The sequence below is a fragment of the Echinops telfairi genome, unplaced genomic scaffold (assembly GCF_000313985.2).
Source record: "Echinops telfairi isolate 266 unplaced genomic scaffold, ASM31398v2 ScPeMD7_1713;HRSCAF=2227, whole genome shotgun sequence".
NCBI classification, from domain to species: domain Eukaryota; kingdom Metazoa; phylum Chordata; class Mammalia; order Afrosoricida; family Tenrecidae; genus Echinops; species Echinops telfairi.
Genome location: NW_022105611.1, coordinates 4,293,916 through 4,307,866, shown reverse-complemented (window position 1 = coordinate 4,307,866; position 13,951 = coordinate 4,293,916). Strand labels below are relative to the sequence as shown.

Here is a 13,951-nt window from a genome sequence, read left to right as displayed (position 1 = left end):
ATGAAAATGCATCCTGCATATCAGATATTTACATTACAATTCATAACAGTAGCAAAATTACAGTTATGAAGTAGCAATGAAAATAACGTTATGGTTGGGGGTCACCACCACATGAGGAGCTGTCTTAAAGGGTCATGGCATTAGGAAGGTTGAGCAACTGCCTTAGAGAGTATATAACTTATATTCATATTTTTCAATGAAGTACTCTAGATATTATTTTGTTAGTTACTTTAAAATAATATCATATGAAAAGAAAATATTTAGAATTTGAAAAGTGTGAATATGTACCAGATGGGCAGCATTAGTCCCCAGATAACTGAGCACTCTGGGATGTATAAAAGCCTGGGTGGCAAATCTTTCTCCTACGTCTGCACACCACATCTCTGTCATCACTTTGAGGCCTCTGCTCACAGGTCACCATTTTAATGACTGCATTTTAAAACTTTCTTCATGTAGTTGCTCCAGACTTAACTACTTTGCAACCTTGCAACTTTGGGAGAGACATATCAGGCACACAAAAGTAAAAGAGAGTTTCCATACCTGCCTTATCTAGCATTCAGTATTGTATGAAGACCAGAAAAATTCTGAAAATTGTCATTTCCAACAGCACTTTAAAGATGATGGTTAATAATAAGCATCAGACCATTATAATCACTCCAAAATAACTCGCAGGCTGATTCTAGCTCTTTTCTTCTCTTTTGAATACAGACACTCAGCATCACTAATTCAGTACTCTATTTTGAACTGGCAAAATAGGACGGGATACAAATTTTCTATGTGGACACAGAGGGTCACAAAGGAAGACTAGGGTTCTTCTTTGACTACTTGGCCAATGTCACAGTATCATTCGAAATTTTTTTTAAATGGCCTAGCTTTTAATCATATGAGGCTTTAAAATTTATAAAGCACATTTACATGCATCAATCTAATGGCTATACAAGAACTATTTGAGTTTGTATGATTATATCCATTTTACATGTATGATTAAATGAAATTATATTTAACCACATTAGTGGAGTTCAGGGAAAGAATCAGAAAATAAAGCTAGGCTCTACAACTCCTGATCCAGTTTTGTTCTCATAGCTTTTCTCCTGTTGTGAGTCAAAGACCTCCAGGGACTGTCTTTTCCAAGGTAACATAGTTGTACACACAAGAAGGCAGAAAAGAAAACCTTTCTTAGGGAAAATACATTCAGAAAAGCTCCAGGGTCTAAATGTGAATAGGAAATGTCTAGTTCATGAATAGTTTTATCTTCACCTCATTTGGAGATAAGTTGTTGCTAAAATTACAGAAGTAAATGAAATAGAACTATCAACTAGTGGAAGAAGGGGCAACATTAAAAACATTTCCCTAGGGTGGGTGGGGGAATGTTTAGAGTTTGAAAGAAACTTCGATAACAATCCAATGGGCAAACCACATGAACGTGAACTACCCAGCTAAGTGAAGGGTCAAGTCCTCGGAATCCAAACTATGGCTGGAACTTCAAAAGGGAAAAGGCTCGCGGACAGTGAGAAAAGGAATGAGTAAGAGTTAGACAGATGCTGCCGGACGGGTATGGAGACATTCCTGTTGGGGACAGCAGGTTTCCTCTTTTGTTTGCTTCTCTGTGTCCATGCTTGTTTTTGTTTTATTTTGTTTTTTAAAGTGAGGGCTTGGGGATTTTAAAATGAACCAAGGACGCGATCATAGAAAGAGAGAGTGTGAAGGTTGCATATGTGAACCAGGGGACCCATTGCAGCACGTCTGCTTCTGCTTCCCAATTCCTGATGTGAAAGATGACTGCTCGGAAGTCAACATACTTTGCTTTTTTTCTGCCCAGTTTTATGATAACTACAACACAAATAAGGAATCCTGGGGGAGGAGGAATTAAGTATTGGGGTGCTAAAAGAGAGGTCAATGCTTCATCTAAACCAACTACTTCAGAAGGGCAAGATGTGGCAGTCTCATTCTCTAAGGACAGCCTGAAAAATCCTATGAGGCCGTTTAGCTCTGCCCAAGTGTCACCTGAATTCAGGGTGCATAACAGTCTCCTCGTCCTGCGAGAATAACGATAAAGGTTCAAAACATATTAAAGTACAAATATGATCAACCACTCTGGGCACCTAGACTCTGCAGAGACCAATGAAGACAAAGAATTCATTTAACCTGTGGAAAATTAGCTTGAAATCTGGGCTCTTCGGCACAAATCTTCACCAATGTGTTCTTGGTAAGTTCATCTGATCTTGAGAATTCTCCAGGTAAAAGTTCATGGAATTCCGCTGAGATATGCGCTGGTGAGGTAATATTCTGGTGGCGGGTCTTATTAAGATTGATGCAGCCAGGAGGGTGGGTATCTAAATTAGTTTGACACTTCAGCAGCCCTCTAAAATAAAATAAGATTTTTTAAAAAGTGAAAGAAGAAAAAAAAAGATTGAGATCACAAGTCACAATAAGAGAAAATAACTTTTTCTCAGTAACTTTATAGATCATTTTCCTAAAAGGTATTCTTTAATTAAATACCTGAACTGAGCAATAAAAGAAACCGAGATATCTTAAAATCTCTAACAAAACTTCCAGAGTAGGGAACTAAAAAGACAATGTTTAGCCTCTCAAACAAATGCCATAAATGCCCGGTCGGAACTAACACATGCACTCTCGTCTTGGATGTGACCACATTCCCTTGCAGGCCATTAGGCTTTCAGGAAATCACACGCAAGTTTGCTCTTCAATAAACACTGTCAGGATGAATGACTTTGCTCTTTCTTTAAACTGAAATGGAAAAGCGCAGGATCCCATTTTATAGGGGAAGACTGGATAAAAAGCAGGCCTTGCTGATTTAGGGAGAAATGTTCACCAAACACCATCATAGGAACTGGAAGCCTGCTGTCCCTGTGGGCTGAAAACAATCGACACACAGCAACCAGACCCTACCAGTTTACGTTTCAATGTCTCCATAAGAGGATTACATAAAACTCTCAAAAGAACAGAACCAGGCAGGAGAGCTTAAAACCTTGACATCTCATTCTTATTCTTTCTGTCTCTCTTTCTTATTTATGACATCCTAAACCAGAGTATTTAACTTTCTGGTTCTGAATTTCCCACTAACGACTAGTTAAGTAAGATTTACCTGATGGGCGGACTGCTTCAAATAACAGGCTGGACTCCAATATATTCAGTGCAATTGAGTTTATTCTGACTCATAGAGACCCTAGAGGGCAGAGCGGAGCTGCCCCTGCGCTCCACCTAGCCTGTGACTGCTCAGGAGGAGGAAGTACTGTCTTTACCCATGGAGCAGCTAGTGACAGAGCTGCTCTGCTACCAGGTCCCCACAGCTTGTACAAATGTTGAACAAGTAAAAAGAAACGATTACGAAAAGCATTGAAAACTTTGCTGGGTTTTATGTTTATTTGAAATAGTTTGATTCCTTTTTGTTTGTTTGTTTGCTTGTTTCTCCCCGATTGCCTAACGAACTCTGGTGACACAGTGGTAAAGTGCTCACTCATGTGGTAACCAAAAGGGCAGTAGTTCAAAGCCGCCACAAGCCCCACAACTGAAAAAGCATGTGGCAGTCAGCTCTCATAAACATTACAGCCTGGGGACCTATGGGACCGTTATATTTTGTTCTATAGGGTCACAATGAGTGAGAATCAACTGAATGTCAGCAAATGTATGTGTGTGTGTGTGTTTGTGTGTACGCATTTCAATTTCCTCCAGCCCCCTCCTGAGAATGTGCTTGTCTACTGTAGATATACTGAATCAAAATTTACATTTTAATGACATCCTCATACGAGGCACATACAAGAATCACAACAGGATCTGTGAAAATAATCTCGGGCTCTGGTTAAAATGTATTCTGAGTCAGTATGTCCAGTACAAGTGCAAATGCTCAGCAGAGGGTTGAATAAAAATGTCGGAGGTTTGAAGCCCTGGTGTTATCTTCAAATTATTCTTTATCTTCCCAAACAACACAAAAAAGTTGATAATGTGTCCAACTTCAAATGATTAATAACTTTCGACCAAGGGACCCCACATTTTCATTTTGCACAGACCCTGAAAATTATGCAGTCAACGACGGCCCCGGAAGTCCAGTCCGCCCCCGCTTAGGGCGACTGTGCATCCCGGAACAAAGCACGGCCTGGCCCGGAGCCACTCCACGGCCACCTGCTGATCAGAATACTGCGTTCCATCGGGCGTTCATTGGTTTTCAGATGTGCATTTCCAGGTCTTTTCTCTTTGTACAGCATAGTTTCGGAGGCCTGCCAAAACCTTTTAGCATCACGGTAACACACGCGTTTCTACTGTCAGATGGGTATGGCTGCACCTGCAAGGACTGCAAAGGAAACTGAAGATCTCTTCACATGGAAGGCAAAAATTCTGCCACGGAGCCATCACTGTGCTCACTACTGAAACGGTCGTGATGAAAAAGACAATGATCTCGTTTTCCAGAAATGCCATACATGCGCTGGAAATTCCCCCAGGCTGTCTCAACTGGTACCTTTAGCAGGAACTACGTGTTTAAAGAAAATAAGTTCCCAGTTATGGGGTGTGGTGGGATGAGAGGAACAAGATTAACTAGTTTATAGCATAATTGAATTTACATATATGAAGGTACTCCAGGCTGAAAGATTAAGAACTTACTGGTGTATGAAGCTTTTGCCTAAATGGATTTATGTATATACTTGATATTTGCTGTATCTCTATAGCTAAGTTTATATATATACATGTGAACCATATAATTCTTAAGTATTCTAATGGGAGGAAAAACCATAGGGTTCAAGACCCACATGGCTGACACAAAAATATTCCCAGTGAACAGTTCATTAGTACAGTTGCGCTTACTCAAATAAAGCAATGATGACCTATGATGGAAAATCCAAGAATAAAGCCGAGCAAGAAACGTGCCCATCCTTAAAAACAAAATCGTTTACCCTGTATCTAGCACTCTGCTAATTTTATTTTTCCTTTTTGCCTTGTTATTGGAATTCATGGGACATAATGGAAATAAGGAAAAAAGAATACTAGAAGATTGAATTAATAACTACATGTAACATTTTCCCTACTACCTAAATTTTATATAGTATACATTAGTTTGCACTTTCAGGTTTGGAGTGTTTATGTGAATTTCTCTTTCTAGGGATTACGTTAAGGAATATATATATATATATATGCTTTTTCACTTTTTATTTTTATCTATGCAATTACTCTTCTTCTATGAAAGCATATTATTAACTAAACAGTAGGCCACACTCTGAGGCTTGGTAAGAGATCCACTACAAGGTGGACAACATTGTCTGCTGAAATGAAGACTAAGGAATAGTTTGGTCATTAATTCCTCTAATAAAACCAAAAGAGAAGGAAATAAAAAGAAATTATCTGGGCTGCTGCTGCAGACACTGTAGAACTAGTGTTGATCTTGTCATGTAGCACAATTTGTATCCAAAATTAATTATATTGATGTATATATTTTACATAACTTGGTAGAAATAAAGAAAACTATATAAGTACTCATATAGAGGCATATGGTATTGCAATGCATTTGATTGTGTGAATCATAGCAAACTATGGATAGTCTTGAGAGGAATGGAAATTTCAGAACACTTCATTGTGCTCATGCAGAACTCGCACAAGAGGCAAATCTGTATAAGCAGAACAATGGAATCCTGTGTGGTTCACCATCAAGACAGTGGTGCGACAGGACTGTATCCTCGGGACAGTGTCCAATCTGTGTGCTAAGCTAATAATCAGAGAAGTTATACTATAAGAAGAAAACCAAGCCATTGCATTTGGAGGAAGACTTCTAAATAAACTTTGATGAGCAGAAGACACAACCTTGATTGTGTCTGAAACACTTGCTGATGAAGATCAAGGATTACAGACTACAATATAGATTTCAACTTAATGTAAAGACAACAAAAATTCTCATGATAGGTTCAGAAGGCAACATCATGGAAAATGGAGAAAAGATCGCAGTTGTCAAGAGAGTGCATTGAGCATCTAAAGGAAAGAAGCCTAGAAAAGACACTGTTCACTCTATAGGTAAAGCACATTCAGTCCACAAATTTCAGATAATATGCATCTTAACAAAATTTTGCTCTCCATTGTTTCTAAGGATTGGACATGAAGGATTGTTTAAATTCAAATGTGAAGGAAAAATTCCATCATGGGATCTCAAAATAAAGACACGATCGAAGCTCAGGGAATCAGTGGGCAAGAGATCAATTGTGCAGTGCCCTGGGGAAAGCTGCTGCACAGACCTCTTGAACGGTTGAAAAGCAGGGATGTTACTTTGATGACCAAGATGGACCTGACCCAAGCCACAGGGTTTTCAGACACATAATGGCAATAAGACACTAAAAATGGTACCTCCTCTTCTATATGTCTACTAGTTCCTGTTTACAGTCTTTTGTACATTCTATTTACATGTTGTGTTGATCTTACATATGGTTTACATCATTCTTTTGTTATCATTTCCAAATCTTTTGGAAGCTACAATATCATACAAACATAATGTTATTATTATATTTTTGATTTATTTTATTTTATGTGGCATACCAAGATTATACATTTTTAAGAAACACCTTAGTGCATTAATAAAGAGAAGGTATTTTTTCTTACCTTTTATTCTAGGAATATAATATTTCCACCTTCAGATCATTAGAATCTACATAACTGATAAGAAAATTGATTTTTTTCTATAAAACATACATACACACTTTATTCATCAAGTTATACAGGTAAGTTGAAAAGATGTAAGTTCTTTATATATATATAAATCATTTCATTGCAGGTTCTTACAGCTCTTACCACAATCCATCCATACATCTATTGTCTCAGGCACATTTGTACATTTGTTGCCATCATCATTTTCAAAACATTTTCTTTCTACTTGAACCGTTGATATCAGCTCCTCATTTCCTCCCTCCCCACCCTCATGAACCTATGATAATTTATAATTTTTTCATGTCTTACATTGGCCACTGTCTCCCTTCACCTACTTTTCTGTTGTCGATCTCCCTGGGAAGGGGTTATATGTAGATCATAGTGATTCGGCTCCCCCTTTTGACCCCCACCTTCCCCTTTCCCTCCTGTTATCTCTATTCTCAGGCTTTATTCCCTGGATTAATTCCCTGGACATAAATTCCCTTTATGTCCTGGATTCCCTGTGTGCACTGCTCTTATTTGGACCAGTATACCTGCTCTGGTCTAGCCAGATTTATAAGGTAGAATTGAGGTTGTGATGTTGATTGGGGGGGGTGCTCATTAAAGAACTAGAGGAAAGTTGTATGGCACCTGACTGGCTAGTCTCTTCCTTGTGACCCTTCTGTAAGGGGACGTCCAGTTGCCTACAGATGGGCTTTGGGTCTCCACTCTGTAGTCCCCCTCATTCACATTGATATGATTTTTTATGTTCTGGGTCTTTGATACCTGACACCTGATCCCATCAACACCTCATGATCACACAGGCTGGTGTGCTTCTTCCGTGTGGGCTTTGTTGCTTCTCAGTTAGATGGCTGCTTGTTTATCTTCAAGCTTTTAAGACCCAAGACATTTTATCTTTTGATAGATAGGCACCATCAACTTTTGAAAAGTTGTAATTTCTATATGACATAAATATATTCCATATGTAGGCAAGAGTATGTTCCAAGCCATAAATAATTAAATAAAAGGGTAAGATTTAAATGAAGAGAATATCAGGCCAGACAATCTAGAGGAGCACTGACAAATGTGCATGAATAATCAGAATCCATCAAGTTCAAGAAATTAGAAGTTAGTATCACAAAATGCCGTCTAAAAAGACTGATACCCTAGGTATTCATCAGCGAGGGAAACAGACAAGCATGTTTCAAATTGTCTGGAATGTCAAACTCACAAATAATAGCAGTGTATTTATCATCAGACAGAACATTTTAAGATATATCCTGAAGCATAATGCTGTCAATAATATGATAATATCCATATGCCAATTAGAAAGTTCATTTAATACCACTATTATTCACATTTGAGGACCAACTGTTTGAAGTAATGATAAAGACATTGAAGATTTCAATCAACTTCTGAACTCTTAAATTAATCAAATGTCTAATCAGTGTGTAGACTAATAATTATTGGTGATTAGAATGTGTAAGTTGAAAACAAAAGGGAAGGATGGGATGTTGGAAAATATGGCCTTAGTGATATAAATAAAACTGAATATTGTGTGATAGAATTTTATAAGATCAATGACGTCTTCATTTTAAATAGCTGTTTCTACAACAAAAACATGATGTGAACCTTGCCAAATGAAATACATAGGAATAAATTCTACTATATCTGTGAAAAGAGGCAATGGAGATGTTCAATACTATCCTTTAGAAAAAGGCCATGGGCCACCTTGTGGAATATACCATTGATTTCAATTTGAAGTAGAAGCAGAAGGATATATACAAAGCAAAACTATGACCTTGAATATATCCTGCTTGAATTTAGAGACCATCTCAATAACAGGTCTGATGTGTGATACATTGACACTAATGACTGATAACCAGATGAGTTGTAGAATGATATCAAGAACATCATACATGAAGAAAGCAACAAGGCCACTGAAAAGGTAGCAAAGGAAAATGTCAGATAGATATAAAAAAAGAATCAGAAACTTGCTCTTCAATGTAGACAGCTAAAGCATAGGGGGAAAGGTGACAAGCAAAGGAGCTAGACAAAAAATGTCAAAGAGCAACTTGAGAAGATAAAGTAAAATGATATAATTAAGTTGCAAAGATATAGACTTAGAAAACGAAATGAGAAGAGCATGTTTGGCATTTCTAACCAAAAATACTAAAGAAACAATTCAAGCCTGTGGGAGGGGGTTTGCAATGAGTGAATGAAGCAAAATGTGTAAGAATTATTGATTTTAAAACAGTATTTTCTCTGGAAACCTTCACTGAATTCACAATAAAGTTTGGTTTTTCTATAGGACTGAACTGCTGGTGCATGCCACAACATGAATTAATCTTAAAAATACTATGTGAAGTACAAAGAAAGCAAGTCACAGATTATATAATTCCACTTACATAAAATATCCAGAACAGAGAAATCCATATAAATACAAAATACATTAGTGGCTGCTTAGGGCTAAGGGCATGGGGGAAGCAAGGATGATGAAGAAAGGGCACAAAGTCTTTGGGAGGGGTAATACAATTGATCTAAAATGGATTTCAGTGTGGGTTGAACACCTCTGGCTATATTGACATTTATTGAACTCTATATTTCAAATTGATGAATTGTATGGTATGTGAATTATATCTCAATAAAATTATCTAATCCCTTTCTCCTATAAATAACAATGCAAGCAACATCTAAGGAACATAGATAAATACAGTCAATATACCAAAAAGACTGGGTAGATATTCAACTGTTACAGGAGGGAGCACATGAGGAGGAGGGGACAGTACTGAAATAAGAAGTTCAAACTAGAAGATGCCAATTAAAATAATTCAACAACCTGATGCAGCCCTAGAGGCACTGATGCATCTACACCAAGAATTTGAGACCTACCCAACTGTCTCAAAGAGAGGAAAATTGTGTTCATGCCAAAGAAAGGTGAGTAACAGGATACAAAATTATTAAATAATATCAATATCACACAAAAGCAAAATGTAGCTGGAAGTTTTTAAATGGTTGCAGGTGTACATTGAGATAAGCAAAGAGTTGCTAGACATTCAAACCTGCTTCCAAAGAGGAGATGGTATAAGGGATATCTTGCTGCCATGAGGCAGATCTTGGTTGACAATAGAGACTACCACAAAGTTTACTGCGTTTTATTGATTATGCAGAGGCATAGCACTGTTTGGATCACAACAAGCTATGGATACACATTATGAAGAATAAGATTTCTAGAACATTTGATTATGTTCATGTAGAACCTGCAAGTAGATCAAGAGGTAGTTTTTCAAACAGAACCAGGGGACAGAATTATTTAAAATGAGGAAAGGTGTATGTCAGCATTGTATCCTGTCACCATACTTATTAAATGTGTATGCTGAGTAAGAAATCTGAGAAACTGGATTATATGGCAAAGAAGGTGGCTTCAGATTTAGAGGAAAGCTTACTGACATATGCAAATTAAACATTTTACTCGAAGCATCTACTATTAAAGATCAAAACACAGTCTTCAGTATAGATTACACTTCAACATAAAGAAAATAAAAATCCTCAAATCTAAACCGGTCATCAACATTGTCATACACAGTAGACAGGCTGAACTCATCAAGAAATTCACCTTGCTGGGATCCACAAATAATGCTCATAGAGTAAGCAATCCAAAAGGCAAGTGGTGTACTGAACTGGGCAAATCAGCTACACAAATCCTCTTTAGCGTGTTAAAGGGCAAAGATCCCATTGTGATGACTAAGGGGCACCTGACCCAAAGAAAGCATTTTAACATGCCTTAGCTGCATGTGAATGCTGGGCAAATGAATTAAAAGACCAGAAAAGAACTGATATATTTGAAATGTCGTGTTGGCAAAGCATACTGAAAGTACTAAGTACAGTCAGAAAACAAATCATGTTGGAAGAATTATCCAACAGAAGACTTCTTAGCAGCAAGGATGACATGACGTTGTCTCAGGAACTGTGGACATGTTATCGAGGATTGGTTCCTCTAGAAGGGCCTCATACTTGGGAAAGTAGGAAGTCAGGCAAAAGGGAAAGATACTCAATGAGATGGATGGACACATTGTTGTAACAATGGACTCACACATAACACTTTTGAAAATGGTGCAGGACTGGACAGTGTTCCATTCTGTTGTAAACAAGGACACTATGTGCCAGAAATGACACAATAGACCCTGACAGCAATAATAAGGAAGAGATGCAAAGCTAGGCAAATCTACAGAAAGTTACGATTGTTACGTTTCTGGGTCCCACATACCTATGAAGGGTCCTTAATAAAGGAAATGAAACCTTTTGTGATTCTGGGACTTTCTCCTCTGTCTAGAACTAGGAAGAGAGAAATAGTAATCATATGCCCTGGTTAATCCATTAAAAAAAACAAGCAAACATCAACAAAAAACTGCCAGCTAGTCAATTCCAACTCATAAGAATCCTGCATAGGGTTCCCTGGACTGTAAAACTTATGTGAGGAGGCTGCTGCATCTCTCTCTTGTGGAGCACTTGGTGAGTTTGAATCGCCACTTTTAGTCAGCAGCTAAATAACCCAATGCCTACCACGACTTAATTATTAATGACTTCCATCCTCTATTATTCTCTTTAGTGTCAAGTTTGGGCAATAATTATAAAGCTAAAAATATGCTGCTGTTGTTGTTGTTGTTAGGTGTCAGTTGTGGTTGTTGAGTGTTATAAAGTCCATTCTGACTCAGAGTGACCCTAGGCACAACTGAACAAAACATTGCCTTGTCCGGAATCTAGTTGGTTCAAAATACAACTACATGTACAAGGGAAACATTGCCCAGACTCGAACCATCCCTCATGAGTGTTATGTTTGTGTTCACTGTTGCAGCCACTGTGTCAATCCATCTTGTCAAAGGCCTTCCTGTCTTTCACGGCCTCAGCTTTTCAAATCACGATGTTCTTTTCCAGGGACTAGTTTCCTCTGGTAACTACATCTAAAGTACATGAGATAAAGCCAAGCCTTCTATGGTGCAGTCTGGTTACACTTTTCCCAAGACAGATTTGTTTTGTCTTCTGGCAGGTTGTGGTACTATCAATATCTTTTGCCAAAACTTTAATTCAAATGCACCAATTCTTCTGCAATCTTCCTGAATGTCAAATTTTCACTTGCACTTAAGTTGATTGAAATGGTCATGCACCCAAGTCTTAAAACTGACACCCTTGTACTTCAACATTTAAAAGCCATCTTGTATAGCAGGTTTGCGTAATGCAATCCCTCCTTTGATTTCTTGACTGCTGCTTCCATGAACATAGTTTGTGGATTCAAGCAAAATGAAATCTTTAACACCCTTAATCATTTTCTTCATGTATCATGATGTCCATTGGTTCAGTTGTGAGGATTTTTGTTTTCTTTACAATGAGTTGCAAACCCTAATGAAGGCTACAATCCTTGATCTTCATCAGCAAATACTTCAAATCCTCCTCACTGTCAGCAAGCAAGACTGAGTCATCTGCATATTACAGATTGTTAACAAACCTTCCTGGAATCCTGATGCAGCCTTGTTCTTCAAAAAGTTCAGCTTCTTGGATTATTTGCTTGGTATACAGATTAAATAAGTATGGTGCACGGACACAACCCTGCCTCACATCTTTTCTGATTTTAAACCACACAGAAGTTTACAGGTTCCACAAGAGCACAAGGAAATATTCTGAAATTCCTATTCTTCTTAATGTTTCCATAGTTTGTATGATCCACACAGTCAAATGCCTTTGCATTGTCAATAAAACATACGTACCGTATCTACTCATGTATAAGCCAAGTTTTTCAGCACATTTTTATTGCAATTTTTGTGGTAAAATTAAGTGCCTCGGCTGATATTCGGGTCAGCTTATACTCAAGTATATACAGTAAGCCACTTCCTTGCATTCTCTGCATACAGCCAAGATCCATCTGATATCAGCAAAGGTAAGCCCTGCGCCACATCCTCTTTAGAATCTGGATTGCATTTCTAGCAACTTCCTGTTGATGTATTGAGATTTTGTGAAGTGAAACTTAAAAGAAAATCAAAGGGGACATACTCATAAAATTCACTCTCAATGCAAAATTTGGTTTAACTCAAACTAATTGGGAGTGGGGCCTCACCCAAGTTCCTGTTTGACAGTCTAAGAGTATCTCCTTAAAAGTTAGAGTAGTCAAGCTTCTCCTCCCGCACTAGCCGTAAAGAGAATCCAGAGATGGGGCTTCTGAAAGAGAAATCAGCAGCTATACAGCATGCTTTTTTTTCAACCCCCAGGAAATACATCCTTACTTTTCCCCCTGATGGCAAAATGTAAACAATATTTTCAAGTCTGCATGGTCAGCTATCCTCACAAACAGTTATCTAACCTTGGCTAACTGCTTGAGCCTAACTCCTAGGAAGCCAATACTGCCGCCCTGGTCCAGGACTGCCTATGTTGACAAGAATGATCTCTGCGTTTCCGTGGTTAAAGAATAAATATTTGTAAAATCACATATATAGAAAATGATTATTTTTAAATTCCCTGAGGGTGGAGGTATAGAATATAAATCTTGATCGATGATGAACTCTTTCGGGCAAAAAGCATTTAACGCTTCTTAATGAATATTTCAGGTATCTTTATATAATTTTCTAAATAGTCTGAGAAGTCCAAGAGAGCTGCATAAAAAAAGTATTTACACTATTAATTTGTTCTTGTTGCCATCCATTGAACTGAAATGGAATTTTCTCTCCCTCTCATCCAGAATTGTTACATGATGATTTTTCTCTTAGTTAAATGAAAAACAAAAAGTCACTAGCTATACAACACTCTGAAGATGCAGCGGGTGGGAGTGTGGGCTCTGTGATGAGACCAAGGCTGAGGAGTCACACCTCACTGACAATTCATCCATCCCTCCCTCCATGTGCCTTTCGGAGAAGCGGAGATGAGCACCTGCACCGAGGCCCTGAGTCTTGCATAATTGCTTTTCCCTCCAATAGCCTTCTTGTCAGTAAGTGAGAATAGCAGTATATGTCTCTCCTTCAATGAATTTTTCAAATGAAAATGAAGAAAGAAAAGTTCAATCGCAAGCAGTTTTGGAAAGAGAAAATAGTTTGGGGTCTGTTCCTCCACCCCCAGCCCCCATGATCTTCTGAATTGATAGATCTTCAATACAGTAAACATATATTAACTTTTAAGGAAGATGTATTAAATTTGATAAGAAAAACATCCTTTAGAAAAGGCTTATTTTGCAAGTCCCAAGGTAAGCATTTATTGTTAAAATTAATGGAATTGGAGAGACTGTACAATTCTATAAAAATTGTTGCCTCTTCAAGGAATATTCTTTTGATCTGCTAAGCAGTTTCCATTA

General features: G+C 37.9%; 1 protein-coding gene across 1 annotated transcript in view; it reads right to left on the bottom strand.

The window, feature by feature from the left end:
* Positions 1-13,951, bottom strand: part of NOX4 (NADPH oxidase 4) — a 192,441-nt gene that overhangs the window by 90,512 nt on the left and 87,978 nt on the right. Inside the window, exon 8 of the mRNA XM_013006196.2 lies at positions 2,146-2,362. Within this exon, the coding sequence (XP_012861650.1) occupies positions 2,146-2,362 (217 nt within the window). The remainder of the gene's footprint in view (positions 1-2,145; positions 2,363-13,951) is intronic.